This window comes from Opisthorchis viverrini (genome assembly GCF_000715545.1).
Source record: "Opisthorchis viverrini unplaced genomic scaffold opera_v5_32, whole genome shotgun sequence".
NCBI classification, from domain to species: domain Eukaryota; kingdom Metazoa; phylum Platyhelminthes; class Trematoda; order Opisthorchiida; family Opisthorchiidae; genus Opisthorchis; species Opisthorchis viverrini.
The window spans coordinates 1,261,955-1,279,029 of NW_008751687.1; the positions used below are offsets into that span (position 1 = coordinate 1,261,955).

General features: G+C 43.2%; 2 protein-coding genes across 2 annotated transcripts; both read left to right on the forward strand.

Moving 5' to 3' along the window:
* Positions 1 to 726: 726 nt before the first annotated feature.
* T265_13028 (hypothetical protein) lies at positions 727 to 8,892 on the forward strand (the record flags this gene model as incomplete). The annotated part of the gene is made up of 4 exons (XM_009166820.1): positions 727 to 829; positions 870 to 1,061; positions 1,094 to 1,168; positions 8,759 to 8,892. Coding segments are annotated over 4 exons (474 nt in total), but the record flags the coding sequence as incomplete, so codon positions are not given.
* Positions 8,893 to 8,921: 29 nt separating this feature from the next.
* T265_02524 (hypothetical protein) lies at positions 8,922 to 12,483 on the forward strand (the record flags this gene model as incomplete). The annotated part of the gene is made up of 3 exons (XM_009166787.1): positions 8,922 to 8,955; positions 9,531 to 9,739; positions 12,199 to 12,483. 3 exons carry the CDS (start codon positions 8,922 to 8,924, stop codon positions 12,481 to 12,483), a joined length of 528 nt encoding a protein of 175 aa, XP_009165051.1.
* Between the last annotated feature and the right edge of the window lie 4,592 nt (positions 12,484 to 17,075).

The window sequence follows — 17,075 nt, forward strand, 5'->3', positions numbered from 1 at the left end:
TACTTGTTGACTGCCAGTTTCTATTTACTCTCAAATTAGGCGCACTAAAAAAGCAACTACTCTACCAAATCCGATTAGTTTAGTGATTTACCCGGAAAAACTCACCTAACTTACGATACTGAGCACAACAAAGTTCATTGCTGACAGCCCTCTAATGGGATGCACAGAAAAAAGTCTAGTGTGTTTATTTCCCTAAGGCGTCAGGTGAACCATTCTCTCCTACTTCATTTTTTAATTTAGTGTTTGCCTGGCGTTGTCTCCTGGAACGAAGTATAAGAAACACTCATCTTTGAGTACACGTTTACCTCCAGTGATGAGAGCAAGAGCAGAAACATGCATAGAACAAAGAAATCAGGTGAAGGGCTCATAGCCAAATGTCAAGTTAGCTGGGAAAGTTTATCTTCCAGGTATGGAAATATTTAGTTTTTGCCTATTCCTCCTCAACTAGTGTGGTTACGTAGTGAATGGATTCCCACGAATCAGGCTACAACAGGAATCACAAATAACTAAACTCTTTCTCAGGGGGTGTTTGATAGGTCGAAGATGATTAGAACAATATAGGCGACTGGTTATTCTTCGGAGGTATCTTTAACGGGAAAGTTGATATACTGACACTCTAGTCCAAGAATAAATAGCATAGATTTGTGGCTAGTTAATCCATCCTTAGGCTTGCGGTACTACTCACTGCCAGTATGCGAACTTCACATTTGTGTTTCTACATTTTAGCTTGATACAATTTTTCGGCGGTGAAGACATGCAAGGACCAACCATATTTACGGCCTACAATGTAGTGCGCCTTTTGGGAAACATTCTTGTTCTGCTGTTAGTGGTGAGTTGGTTGTGCGATTCAAATTATTCCTGCCTCCTAGTGCTTTGGTGGTGCTCTTGCTGGGACATCTACTTACGTTTTGGTGCTGTACGAAAATATTGCAGAAGTTTTTGGAAGATACGTTTTCTACGGGTGCTTATATGCGGTGCTTGCCTGTGGGATTTTCGCAATTGTCCTTGGACTATTCGCATTCTATGACTTCACGCAAGAAAATCGATTTACAACCATATTGGTAACTCAACTACTCACTCTGTGACTTGCTAGACGGTTGTGAGCTCGATATGTTTGTTTACGATCGTATTGATTTTGGGAATCATTCTATTCAGCTATCCAAGAACGGTGAGTTTACGTTTAACCTGATCAAGTACTATTCCAACTTTCTTACCCTGAACTACTGAATGCGTCCTGCTACGTAGATGAGTCACCAGGTTCATTCTTTAAAATTGGGTTAAAAACCCTACAAGAGTTGCTCATTTGCGATCTTAGCAACACTATCAAGTTTGAGTATTAAATACCCACCCTAAGTTGCTATCTATAATACATGTCGTATGGTTAATTAATTATGAGATTACTGTAAACAACAACTGTCTGGTACGTTTATACGAGGCTTTTATGCCGGGAACCTGCCTGGTCAACTGCCTGGTACGTTTATACGTGGTCACTTCACGAGGCTTTTATGCCGGGAACCTGCCTGGATATTCGGTCAACTGGGGTGATAATTCTGCGACAAACTTCCTATCAATGAGCAGGTGTGCTTGTCAATATTGATAGTCCGATTTGTGATTGAATTACTAAAGAAAGGGACTCATCATGATCCAAAGGGTTCTTAAGAGCATTTTTCAACCCTCTGGTGGTTTCAGTAAAGTCAGTTCCGGATGTTTTTCACTTTTATGTAACTTATAGACATTGACATAGGTTGTATGCAACCTTGCTCCCCCTTTTCACTTCTTTTCACTTTAAGGCTTTGCTTATAATGGGGTCAAATTTGTGGAGATACGGCGGTGCAGCAGCACTGTTAGCATTAAATTTGCTGTCTCTGATGATGGGGATGATCATGATGCTTCAGATGATGATGATGGTGACGACGATAATGATACTCAGAGTAGCAGTACGCGAAATTACTAATTTGGGGCAAACATAATCACATAAACACCATTAAGTTGACCGGATGTCCAATTTAAAATTCATATCTCTGAATGGTGTATTTCTTGAAGAACTAAATCAAGCAAGAGCACAAAATAAGTCAATCTGATTCATTACTTTTGGTCAGATTTCACAGCACACCTATCGGTCAGTGGTCACCGACTGACTTACAAAGTTGTGATCGGTTCTTAGCATGAGTAAGTCTCTGTCTTTCATCACACCCTTCAATTTTTACCGACTGACCTACAAGACTCGTCGATTGACCAGCTGGTTACGATTCCCGCATATTGTTGTTCTTGAAATAGTCTAACGGAGAGGAACAGAGCGTAAACTAAAGGAAACACGGTGGAGAGTGACGCATAAATTTGAAAAAAAAATCTCAAAAGCAGTTTGTACTTGGAGAATTAAATACGCAAAATATTTTATTGGCCAGAAGTTGAGCACCAGAACGTGAACCGTCTTTCCTTTGCGTAGCACCTAAACTACGGTGTTCTGACGGTACACTAGAATCGGTCAATATTGAATGGAGAGGCTGGTAGGCCAACCTGAAAAATCACTACAACTGATGTTGTTTGAAGAACCTGTCCACCCAAAGATAGTGCAGGGCGCAAAATACGAAGAACTACACTCTTCCTAATTTCCGCCGCTCGCATCCGATTCATGACATTTGAGGCTCACAGTAATTGTTCACTAGTTTTCAATCTCGATTTTGCGTTAAACGCTTTTGGAACATCATGTTCCTTGGTCGAGTGTAAGGAACTTTATCAAGCCCATTTCACTGGTGCGAGAGATAATTACCACTTAAAGACGTGCGGTCTTCCAAGATTCACTCCATGACACTTTAAGGTCACAAATATTGGTTTTACCCACAATCAGCTCTAACCTATGGGTGATGCAATCAAAGCTGGGACCACATATTTTCACTTGAGATGATCAAATAGCAACGTGTGGACCGTCGTGGATTTTATCTGTCCGAAGAGATTCATGAAAAAACGATGGGTTTGGTACAGTGTAATGAGCTTGATCAAAAGTTTTGAATAATAATACTTTGAGTACAGCAACATGAAAAGTGTGGTTCTATCCTAAACTCTGTACCGCGGTAGGACGTGGAAGTTTCTGGAAGCGATGAATAAGGAGAAATTAAGCGCCTCGAATAAATAAGGATCCTACTACCAAATATCAGCGTTGTCTAGAAGCTGCGTGTATCTTCTCGCCTATCGAAAAAAGGTGAAGATAAGGAGATCATTTGGCAGAGTCGAATGCGGTTCCAGCATAATCGTAGGTGGGTGAAACGTGATATGTCGTAGAACCACAAATGTTCGGACGTAATTCTTAATAATAATGCACCGGTGCGAAGGTAAATAATCCAGATGGCTCTGTTTGCTACTCATACGCTAAGAAAAGGACAATAGGAAATCCATAGTTTTCAAGGTTACGGTCAATTTTTTATCACGGCCTGGTACAGTTAAACTGGTTGACAACAAACAGTCAAGCTAGACATAATTACATAGTTATTTCCGAAATTAATACACCTAAAGTTTATCTTCCTTTGATGAAATGTTTTAGAATTGTGATCTCTCAGTTGTCTCACACACATTGGAGGCTGAACGAAGGCAGGAAATTTCACGGGATTAGCAAACCGACATGTGCCATCGACCTCAAAATAGCTCAGTGATTAAGGCGCCAGCCTACTGTCCAGAAGATTTGTGGCCGGAATTCTATCTCTCCCGTCTAGACTTTGAAAAACGGGCGGAATGCAAACCCTCTTTTTTAACTTGCGGGGCATGACGGCTACGCAGTGGGAGAGTGTTACAGTTGAAGGATTATTTTCATTGCACCATCTGACTCTTGAAGTCACTGAAGGTATTGGATCTAGAGATCCTCGTTAGTTGAATCCGTTATCTAGTCGTGTCAATTCGAGAATAATCGTGCGAAAACAAATGTTCTGGTGGTTCAGTGAGAAAAGTGCCCAAACATGGTCCGTCGCAAGATGATATAATACATATGATACAATGATCGGTGGTTGATCGTGTCACGGTTGGTCTGTCCGCCGAACTTTCGTCACGTATTTGGGAGGCATCACCGGTGCTCAGCTGAGTGAATTAGATGGATTATATACCGCACACGAGCAGACTAGTTAAGGTTGCAAGATACGAGCAATGCAACTCCTCCAAGGAAATGATCTTCATCGAGTAGTGATCGACGAGGAGTTAAGGAAAAGCCCTCAACATGCATATTCACTTGTTGAAAACCAAATATTTCGAAATTTGCGCCCTTTCAAGGGAACTTCTGTGCTAAAAGACTGTATTTTCGTTTCATTTGATCAGTTTTGCCACTTTCTCGCATCGGTCACAGAACTTCTTCGGCAAGCCTCAGCTACCAGATGAAAATCCCCTACCAATTAAGATTACTCCTTGATATTTTACATGGAGTTTGCACTACGTGAGATACCACTGTCCAGTTCCATACACGGACCAAGCTAGGTGTCAGAAGGACTTCCTGAAGCCAAACAAGATGTAGTTCACAAGCCCTGGAATTTTAACACACTATAGTGCAGCCTAATGTCATGCGTTATCCCTTAAGTATTCCCTGGAATACACCATCTCTCGAGAACCCTAGCATATAGCCAACCCACGTTTGATTTTTAGTTGGTGTTTGATAACTGAGGAGTATTGTGAGACGTGTTTGGAAACGCGCCGAAGTTGAAAATAGATTAGATTGGTGAGTCCCAAAAGAACTCAGTGACTGATGATTATTCAGTCCGATTTCCGCAAGTGAAATATACAGCGGTTTGAACAAGGAGAATTGGGTTTTGAAAGTTTCAAACCCTCGTGTAGGTATGTGCACACAACTTGCTTCCCGGAGCTGCAGGCTAATTTGTGTGGGGAATTTACTTCCGATCCGAGAGCGTGCGGACTCGTGGCGTGAAGGGACTCTGAGTCTCCATTGATGTTTTTGGAGTAAAGGTCTTTTCAACGGAGAAACTCTACCCCTTACCGTAGTGGGTGAGATACGTGACCACTAAAAAGGGACAGATCTTTTTAAGGGTTTTACGATGAGATTGGTATTATATCACTAGGTTCAGTTTTACTAGTACAGCTGATGTAAGCTCATTATAGATTGGCTCTACAGTCGTTTATAATGCTCTTTTGAAATAACTTTCACATACAAATAAAATTACCTGAATTGTCCCTTATAAGTCGTCTTTGTGTAGTGAAAGCAAGGCTTTAAAATTTTGCCAGTTCTGAACTGTGGTTAGACCAAATCTGTAATTTTTTCCGTCTAATTGAAGTGAGAGCACCAGGTTGCCTTGGACTACATTTGTCCGACTAAGAAATGAGGATTAGTGTTTGGTGTGATGCAAATAGTCAGCTGCGCCAGCCCGTCTGCTGGTTTTCCCCACTTTCCAGGACCACTTATGTTTCATAACTAGTCCGATTGCTTAATACTGTGGCAATATAAAGGCGAATCCCAAAGGAGGTTATGATCCCTGTTTACGCAGCTCAAACAACCGCTTACAAGACAAAACATATGCAGCCTGTATGCGGTCTACGTCGACGAGGAGATATGGATCTGACATGTTCAGATAATGTTATTATTAAACAAAGCGATAAAATGTTGGGCACTATCCGATCGAGCAAATCGAAACGATCGAGCAACGAAAAGTTTCGAACTGTTTATGGTGAGATAAGCGTCAGTAGCTTATTTGGCACTCAAAGGATTTGGACCGTATTACCTTGGTAACCCCCCTCGTAACCAGGGCCACCCACGTTGTGGTTATATAGACTCATGAGGGAACAAAAGGACACCTCACACCTGACTTGCGGTAGCCCGCTAACTGGCCACACTGACCAACTTATGAGACGCATCTAATTTAATCCCCTCGATTCAGGGACATTAGTTTCCGAGGAAACTATAAATTAAGTGAGTTTTTGAGAGCAACACGGTGTTTTCAGGTAATCATTAACTGGCTGATACGTGTAACGGTGAAATATAAAAAGAGGAGTGATAGGCACAAAACTCACGAGAAGGAAACAAGGAAATGCTACTTGGTCTCTTTCAGCTTTCTGCGCGCACACTTACATCTCAAGTCAAGCTGGTAGTTGGCCCGACTCGTTCCTTCCTGGCTAGTACGCCGATGCACCCGGAGTGCTCTCATCAACATCATCATTGTCGCCGTAGTCACTGAAAGGAGCAAATGAAAACAATGCTACTTCACTGCCGCAGAGCTCTGTCAGTCTACTGGGACTTACAATGGGAAGAAGAGAAGTGTGGCACAGACCGGGTTCTAGGCATAGCCTACCACAAACATCCGAGATGCCTACATCTCAAGCACTCACTCAGACTGTCTCAATAGAAACCGAAAGCATAAACGCCACTGAAATCGGGTGGCCGCCATATTATTCTGTGCTTCTAGCTAAGCACAATGAAGGTAACGCGGACCCAATTGTGGAAAAGGAACAGCACCAGCAGCACCCAAACTTTTCATCACATCATTCATTCCGTTCTACCATGTCAGAGTCTGTCCACCTCTAGGTTTCCACCACACCGCACCGAGCACGAAAAGCTGCACTCTAGTCATCATTATCTTTTTGCACAAGTTGATTATGTTAGGCTGTTTTCAGGCTTTATGTCCTTACGGCTAGGAACATACAGAGCGATTACACACACCAATTTCTTACTATCTACCGCGTGACTTTCATCCACCAATCGGGGGAAAATAACCCTAAACCACTGTGGCAGTCGACTGGGACTACGCTCACAGATGAGGACAGAAATTTGAAGAGTCGCTCGACTGAAATTAGACGTTTATGATACTACGCAAGAGAAGTCCAGCAGAATATCCCGTTAGAATCAAATTGGTTTGGAAATGAGTGTGTTTTGCGCAAATTCATCCCATTTTGGAAGGGTTTTGGAAGCCATGGGTTGATTTATTGCTAGATAACGCTCCGCTCTTGGCAGAAATGCTTCTTCAAGCCAAATAACTAGATTAAAGGTTGGTCACATTTTAAGGCAAAATAAAAACCATTGAGCAAGACCACTTCATTACAATCAGGTTAAATCAGTGTTAAATGCCTGCTATAAGCTTTCGTTTGTGAGCGGGTGTTAGCAAAGGATAACACAAGTTGGCGAAGGGGTGAACCACAGGGTCTGCTCCAGAGCTTAGTTCTTCTACTTAGCTAACTAGATTAAAGGTTGGTCACATTTTAAGGCAAAATAAAAACCATTGAGCAAGACCACTTCATTACAATCAGGTTAAATCAGTGTTAAATGCCTGCTATAAGCTTTCGTTTGTGAGCGGGTGTTAGCAAAGGATAACACAAGTTGGCGAAGGGGTGAACCACAGGGTCTGCTCCAGAGCTTAGTTCTTCTACTTAGCTGGCACTCGGTTGTGCAAACCGGCGCTCGTCGCACCAAAATGTTTTGTCCGAAATAATTCAGGAAACAACGCACTCCTCAACTATCTGATGGATCAGTTCATCAGGTCAACTCGATTGAATCGTTTAGCATCATTTACCAAATTCTAAGTAGTTTAGATCGGAACCTCGTCCAACAAGTGAAGCCAGCCTATGCCGAATAGCCCATTGCACTGCACAGATGTATCATCCTTATTGGGAATCATCAGCAGTGCGCATCCCACGAATCTTCAGAATGGTTTTAACCGTGACATCCAGCATAGTAGGTGGACACCATACTATTTGACTACGAGCGGCCACCTAACAATGCGATTGACTCGCATGTACACAGGATATGCTACCCTTTGTCCTTTAATCATGAAAGTTGCATCACGTGGTCACATGTTTACTGGCTCCTTAATTAGCGGGTCTTTAGAATGACTTATTCGTCCTTCTGAGCTACTTATAATTTGTTGATAGTACAAGGAGGTGTGGGGCTCTCAATCAAGACTTCACCCAGTGTTCACCGAAGAATCGGGGAACACTATACAGATGCTTCGGCCTTATTTAAAACCCACGACGTCCCAGCTAATAACTGGCCGAAAATAGCTCTACGGTTGGGCATGAACGTCACCGGATCGATCACCGTCAGGCCAATAAGTTCGAGCCCGTGAATTATACATTCTCACTTAATGAAATGGACATCGATCGACAGGTCAAGACAATATTCCAGTTCTGTCATGTCCACTACTCACTTGGTTTACAGTCTGACAACTAAGTCTAAATTGTGCATTATGTTTTTGTCTGGTCAGTCATTTTTAACCTAAAATACCGGTTGAGACTTGTCAAAAACATATGTACTAGTGATGAGCTCTAATTAAAGGTAAACCTACATCCAGTACCTCAACCTTTTGGTATGGACTCACCAGAATAATTGCACCAGGGCCACGGGGGTATTGCTCAAACGAAAGCAGTGTAGAAGTAAGAAAATGTGAGTTCGCTAAACTTTGTAATCCCAGTATCACCAGTGTGATCGAATCTAAACCAGTTCCGGGCATCTGTTAGTATTTGATCCAAACGTCGTTCATTCAGGTTGGTATGAATTGAAACTAAGTGATCTGAGTGCTATTAAAAGCAAAAGGCCTGGCGATTCACGCAGAAAGCAGAACAGCCGACTACAGCGATCCCCGACGGACCATTCGGCGAATGTACATTTTGTCATTTTGAAGAAAGAGGTCGTTTAATCGGGCAGTCATACACTAAATCCTGATTGAACAGGAATTTTTTATTTGGGGAGCAACTTCGGTTCGGACGACTCACTGTAATGTAATCAAAAACAGTCTGTCGCAATGTAATAAATGAATATTGTATTTTACCATCTTGTCGACAGATGCAGGACCGGGTTTTGCAAGCTATGACCTCCACTCTTCCTGAGTATGGCCAGACAAACCAAATGACAAAAGCGTGGGACATGATGCAAAGTTTTCTACGATGTTGTGCGATTTACAATCTTGGTTGGCTATAAAAACACCGTATGGTTCCGGACCACCAACATGCAGCTTCACGAAAAAGATGTCCTTTTGCCTGGTAAGCCTCTAATTAAGATCGATTCTACCACTCTTTCTTATAATACCAAACGTTAATCATGCATCCCGTTTAGGATTACCTTTGTACAAAATCTGGCCTTGGATGCGCAAGGCAAATGTGCATGTGTGAATCCTCTCGTCAAGGTTATTCGCTAATGACTGTGACCATAAATAAAGTATTTGCGACAATCCTGTCATACATAACATACAGAATATCCATAAAGTCGGACTATCGGCACCACTTTACAATTTCACTGAGACCGGTTGCTCCTCTGTTCACCGGTTTCAGATTTAAACCAACGCACACAACGTATTTAGGTGATCTAAGGTAACTTGTTGTTTTAGCTGCGACCAAGTTGTTTGTTAGCCCACGAGCAATTTCAGGGGTTTTAGGAGTCAAGGTTTTATTACGATTGTCAAGTGTGTGGAGTTCCTCCAGGACAATGGATGAGACCCAGTAGGCAAAGCTCGAGTTCTATCCTTTCCCCAATAAGAGTGTGCTAGTCGGTATGACAGAAACGTTAATCAAATGACAGTAGTGTGTACCTAAATCATCCGTTCCCTCAAGTTACGCAGTGATTGCTGAAACTGTGCACCACTCTTCCTGCGTTTCAGTTGCAAGTCCGTTCTATCTGTCTGTGCCACAGTCGTGTTGCTATACTCTGCTTGATGCCCTGACGGGGTATCCCACGGACACCTATCGCGACCAAACTAGATGCCAAAATTGGCAATACGGGCCACCGTTGTACACCGATGGACCACACAATGATGCATTGTACTACCGAGTAGGTTGTATTTTCCACTTACCTTTTGTTTTTTGCTAAGTTATCCAGGGATCAGATCCGCAAAAGCGTGAATTTCACCTGCATGATTCAAGTGCAATAATTTGAAAAGTTTACAAAATCTTGCGCAGCATGATCTTGTCACGCAGACTAATCATTGTATTGAGTTTAACTTGGTTTTTTTATCATAAGAGAAATCCAACCGTCGCTGTTTTTAAGTCTCGACAGTCCAGTGTATAAACACAGTTATTCAACCGTTAAATGGGCGTGCCCGGCCACGCGGTCGGCTGTTAACGGTTGCTCTGGCAACGGTCGAGTGAGTCATATATACTTCTTTGGGACGCAAGCTAACCAGATTATTTGGTCAAATACGATATGGAAGCATATGCAAACAAGCCCTTTATCGAATACACTATACAAAAATTGAAGTGGGTATTATTTTGTGTTCTTTAAGGAACCGATCATCAGTTCTGGACGGTGATAGTGTTATTGAAGCTGAGCGTTAAGCTGCTCTTAGAAGCGGCGAGTAAATTAATTTGCGACCACATTCTGAAGCTTCGATTGCGGATTCTGTTCTGCAGCTGAAGTTATTCGGAAGTTATTCGTAGAGTATCCAAAGATTATCACCTACATTTGAAATTCGGCCAACATTCGGCAATAAGTCCTGTAGGATTACAGTTATATAAACTGTTGAGTCGTTGACCTTGATGACGAGTGACACATGAGCTATCATATCTGGTGTCAAGAATGATACAAGATGTTTCGCCCGGAAATCGTCAATATCTATCAAAGGTAGTCAAAGTTCCTGTGTGAGCTAAACGTATCGAACTGTCTGTTACCAAGCCTGCTTGTGGGGGACATCGAAACGTGCAGTGGATCGGACAATTAGGCAATTGGCAATAAAGATGCCTGTTAGTCAAATCTCTGAATAACGTTAAAAAACAGATCCAGCTACTGTGCAAAACTCTAATTAATTTTTCGTTTGCTCAGCTGTATCTATCCAGATGAACGTTGTTCTTAATGTTATACGAGAATTTATTGGCAAAACTACAGGACCTCTCGGTGCCGCACAGATATGTTTTTATGGCTTACGATACTACTGACAATTCCAAAGTTGTCGGTCGCGTACAAGTCACCATCGTAATTATGAGTCAAGCTAATGACATTCAAATGATATTACTGATGTAGATGGGCATAGACACTTGTTTAAAAGTTACCACGGGATTATCATTGCTGTGTTCAATATAAAAACTATGGAAAGTGTCAGAAACAACGTTAACCTCTACTGGTGCTTCGTAGCATATGGTCGTACGTGTGTTAGAAATGAGTACCACATGTCTCTTAATAACAAAAGGCGGGTAAGAAAAAAACAGTGAAAAAGGGATTGAAATTTCCTATCATAAGTGAGAAGTTCTTTGGACAGTCCTGTCTGTTTTGTCGGCTATCTGGCTTTAGATGGTGATCTCTAAGGTGACAGTTGCAAACGTACCCTTGAACTGGGCTAGGCAATTTGATTAGAAACGTTGTGGTTGTGCACAACCGCTAACCCGAATCTACACACCACTACGCTCCCCAATAACGCACTGATGATTTCACCCCAACTGGTGATGAAACGTTCGCAATCAAATTGCCCAGCTCAGCGAACAAGCCAAAGACTGTCTAGGCTACCTGAACTACCAACATTTTCCTCTATAGAACACCGTTGAATTCCGTGGCAAGGATAATTTCAACCAGAAACGAGCCGCCGGAATATGTATAATTAGACCGTGCACCCCCTTAGTTGCCCGCCATCCATGAATATTGATGGTTGCTTGGTTACCCACTGGTCAAATCGCAAAAATTATTTTGCAGTTGTGTAACCAATGGAGACTCCAAATCGGTTATGTTAGTACCACTGAGAGGGAATGGGTTTTCCAGTCTCTTATAGTGCGGCTGAACGTCTTTGCGCCCCAGTGAAGTCAAACATAGTTTTGACGATACTGTAAGCAGATTAGGTGATTTATATCTCGTCCCTTAAGTTAAGCTAGTCCATACTGAAACTCATAGAGGCACTGTACATCGGTTTTCTCCTATTCGAAATCATCGTCGGTGCCCAGTTTATGAAAACCCATGGATTTTCGAACCCGCGACAACTCAGCTAGTAATTTGAACACGTGACCGTTCGGTCACCAGCCACTAACCAGCATGGTGGTTGAGCCCCGTATCAGCCGCTCGTGTCTGAACGGTTAAGTATTCAAACTACAAGCCAGGAGGTTACCAGTTCAAAACTTCCCAGAGTTTCTCAAAGTGCACACTGCCGATGAAACAATGCTTCTCGGCTTTTCACTACGGATTGAGCTCAACTTACAGGACAAAATCTCAACTGAACATATGACTTCACCAAAACTGATCACTTTTCTTAAAATTTTACAGTTTCCGGCCATAATCCATCCCATTTTTCTCATGCTTTGTCTACTTTACAGGGCTGCTTTCCTGTATTAATCGATTATATGTTACTCCACACAAAACACTTGTTTGGATTGTGTATCGGATTGTGCGTCGTTTTGGTAAGTTTTGACTATCATCCAACTCACTCGAAACCCCGCACTTCAGGCTCTAATGTTTATATTATTGGTGACATCAAAACTGATGAAGCCTCTGAGAAGAAAGAAATACGCATGACCGCATTTCGACGCCCGAAGCTTCAAAGTGCAATATCATTCAGCTGGAAACATTATACTCACACTCATCGGTCTTTTTTCTTTTAACATTTTGACTTTGAAATATGTTTCATTACTTATTTTCTAACCGGAAATTTGTTCACACTTATCCTTCTATTCCTCCTCAACATCAATATCATGCCTTTTGATCTCTTTTTATTGAACGCTCAACGTTGTACAGGGCAGCCGACTTCAACTAACTCAAGAATTATTAAGAGGGTGTATAAATTGTCATCATCATCATCATCGTCATCTCATCATCAGAGACACCAACATCAGTGTTGACATTGATGCTTCACTGCCGCACAACCACAAACTTTTTCTAATTCTATTTGAAGCGTAAGCAGAAGATCTGGACAAAAGCCGACAGCACGAACTCCACTGATATTGACCAGCTTCCATTCCCTGCAATATCTCCACAAGGCATAGGTAACCCCATCCTAGAAGGCGTACTGCATCAACACCATTTAAACTCTTCGTAGTCTCTCTTACGACCTCCTTCCAAGCCACACGTTTTCCAACTCATGATTTCCGCCAGTCTGAATGAGATACGGAGAACAACATTCGTCACTGTAGACGGGTTTGGACGCGCGTAGCTCATGACCCATCCACCGTAGTTGATGGAGCTGGATGCTCTCCTTGATTCAGTTATCTGCTGCACAACCAAACACCCGCGTTCTAATTACCTCGTTACAAATTGGTTGAAGCCTTCCGACACTAGCAATGCTTCTAAGCCATCTGTGGTAAAAAAAAACTGAAGACGCCTCACATCATCTATGCGCATAGCCAGGTTTTGCAACCATAAAACAGTACAACCCTTACTGTAGCCTGGCACACGCGACCATCGAAACCCGGTGAGATGACTTTTTGAGGCCATAACTGACACAAACGTGATTCTAACTTTTGAGATTCGTGCAACTGCTTCATCTGGCACATTTACATTAGAGCTAATGCAACTACCGAGGTATATAAAGTTCCCCACCAGTTATTCTCCTTGAATAGTAAGGGGCATGTCCAGAGACTGCACGCTCTAACGACTGATGGAGGACGCGGTTGACACAGCTTATACCAAGTCGAAATGCCACTTAGTGCTTACGAGTCAGGGATTCCTCGCTGCCATAAGAAGATAAAGATCGGTGACTCCTGTTACAACGGAAGTCAAACTGACAGTTTATCAGTTTCACCTGGCGTCGGATAATGCGTCGGGTGGAGTCGTGTTTGTGACCTGGAGGAATATGTCGCCGGACTTCCGGTAAAGCCACGTTCCAATCAGAGATGCAGTGTTTGTATGTGGTTGGTTGTGCTGTGCCGCAAACGGAATTTCCGGCTCTGCGTGGCACTTTCTATAGCTTTTCCCAGTGGCCTTTGATATCCGATATCGGACTACCCTGTAGGAGTTCGGGGAGCTTATTCTCCTGTGGACTTGTTTCATTATTGGGTCCACTGCCTTCTCAAGGCGAGGTGTACCCGTTCTCCGTAGACCTGAAAAGCACGATGAAAAACAGCGGCGTGCAAATGCATGGTCGGAGTCCACGTTAGTACTCCTTAAGGAGCTGCAGGCAGTGATCAATCCTCGCCCCCGGTAAACGATGGTGATGTGGTATATTCGCATTCGGGGATGTTGCTTTGGTGAGCCCTACGATATCAAGTGATATCCGCTGCTTCGGAAATGGGCACTGCAAAGGAATGGGCTGTGATAGAAACATATCTGAGGCCGGCGCTCTCCGCTGTCCGTGTATCTCGTATCCAACACAAGATGACCGCTCAATCGGACTGCGGCTGCGCTTAGTCTAATTACGTGGACTTTAACGTCACAAACAAACACAAATATCTCTGGCCTTTTGACTCTTTGTAAAGGAGCATCTAAAGCGTCATACAAAATGTCTTCGAAAGATTCAGAGCTGAATTCCGTCGGCGCGTAGACAAACACAGTAAACGGGTTGCAATAGACCTCACTTTCTCAAGATTCTTTTACTGACTGCTAAAATAACCCTGCGAGAGTGACTAATAACGGGCATCAAGTCAAGCAGAAAATCCTCCGCTCGATCGCTCAATACAAAGCCCGCGACCGCATATCCGTCTGCAGCAGCCTCTGAATAACCAGAGTTGCACATTTGAGACCCGGAAGTGAAGGAGCGGCCAATCGGTTCAATCTCAGTATTTGCGTATTGTATCCTTGTTTCTCTGCATACATCAATGCAGAGACATCTAAATTAGGGGCAACAGTCACTTGCCTTTTTGCTTGACTTTGTGTGCGAAAGTTAAGTAAACCGGCTTCCAGGGTTTGAAAACAAACTTCGCAATATTCAATGTTGGCACAGAAGTTGGATTTAGAGAAACTGCAGCTGGGTGTCATGTACTGTGAACAAAGCTATCATTCCCAATGCTGAGACCTGCGAAGAAAGTGTCCGAATTGAAGTGGTATATGACACAGGAAGGAATTCGTGAAACTGAGAAGGGAGGCATCAGTTTACTCACCCTGCTGTATGCACCATGTAAGAATACCCGGAAGATGACAATATACGGCGGCCCAGGGGCCATGAGACCACTGTTACTTATAAGTATCATGGTTGTACGTGGACAAGCATACTGTAAGGGTACCCAGACATAGACAGAAGGACGATTAGGGTACTAATCCGAAGCCTATGGCTCAGAAGCCTGACCGCAACATAGACAGAAGGATGATTAGGGTCCTCAGCCGAAGCCTATGGCTCAGGAGACTGACCGCCAGAGAGCGGTGTTTGGCGGAAAATCCAAGTGTAAGATCTGGACCTAACAGGAAGACTGCATCTATCGGAGTATACGCAGTTCGTATTCAGTGGGCAGTAGGAACATACGATCGAGCGCAGTGGATGCTGTATTAAGAACTGTCGAGAACTGGTTCTATGGACAAACATCTTGGATTAAGCAAAACGTAGGATCAATAAGAGCCTAGTTGGTAGGAGCAGAAAAATGACTAATGAGGCAGCAGGGCCCTCTGGAAGCAGTAGCAAGTAAGTGCCAAATGATGCACAAACGTATGCGCAGTCGGACAATGTGAACTGACCGTACACAAAGATAACGGCGCAGAAAAAAGTCATTACGCTCGGGAGGTAAGGAACAGTCTTGGCAGACAGCGCAATGCAGCAGCTCATGTCACGTGCTGAATCGGATTGAGCTCTAAGGTCCGTCTAAAACAGATCTCAAAAAAGACCAGCTGAGAGATGCGGTATAATGGCAATACGAAGTTTTAGGGCCTCTTAGGACGTCGAGTTGGTGTAGCGGGTAACGCTTCGAAGTGTTCTGAGTTCAAATCCCCGCTCGCGGCAACTTTCCGTCAGAGTAGACTCTCGAAAATGGGTAGAGCTGACATGAACTTGCAAGCAAAGACGGACTGGCAACTAAATCTTGTCAGCAGTTACTAGAGAATAAATAGACCTTAAGTAGGAGTAGAAACTCGGGGAACGTACAACTAAGAAACGAATGGTGTTATAACAAACCGGCGTAAATCGCGCTACTCATGAGTAGTCGGAAAAGGAAGATAACCACTGATCAAAGTTGAACCACAGGAGGAATTAACATCAAGTGATTACCATTTCTATAGAACAAGCCACTGCATGTGTTCCAACTCCAGACCTGGAGGGCCAGGAGACTGCTGATCAGACCTCTACCCACTGAGCAGCCTGGTATGAGAGAAGCTTTGAATGTTGCATGGATATTACCCTGTATAGTTCCACGAGTCACGAAGGCACACAAACCGTCACACCACGGTAAGCTCCAGTCTCTATGTGCCGGCCTTCGCATCAAGGCTCACTTAGTTCTTCTTTCGCTATTCAAGCAACCTGACGGTCCAGTAGATATCATCTGAATCACTGACTTCGTAAAATGCAACGTAATTTCGAAGATTACTATCATTGTATTCCCAAGATGTATGCTTCTTTGATTCGTGGCTATACCTCTTATCGGGGCTGCCACAAAATTGACAAACTTCCATGGTCTAAGTTCCACTAGCTGCATAGATCCGAATCTCTAAGTAACAGTGAGATCTGTCTTGGTCTTCAAAAGCCGTGAAGGATTCCTCTACATATTGCTGTACCATTAGAGTGGAACCCCAAGACATCCACCACATAACACTGTTTGCCAAAAACTCGCACATCATCAACCCAGTACACGTGGAAGGAAAAACGCTCCTTAAAACTGAATTGCTTGCTCACCAACACGAACTCAGCGGCTACGTGCCATTGGAAACGAAAGTAAAAATATTTGCACAGAGGTTCTGGTAATTGGACGTACCCAAGCGTCCCATCAAATTTCCCTGGGTATTCTTAGAAAATTAAACAATGACAAACAGGATAAACATGCACTGCTCCATAATCTCCATGCCAACTTCGCATCAGATGCGAGGAGTGCGCTTTGACACTCAGCCAGACACTACCCGCATGTTTCAGCAGTAGCACACAACGTTAAACAGGCATGCGAATAAAGGAATATAATAAGTTTGTACAGTGATGTCAAACATGCTACATTAAACCACGCAACTGAACCCATGCAGCAATTTGCTAGAACATATATATTTTACCTACGAACACGAGTAATGCTCGGTAAATTCCGATCGATCACTGTTGTCACTACTCTTGGCTACACTTTTCACCGTGGGTAAA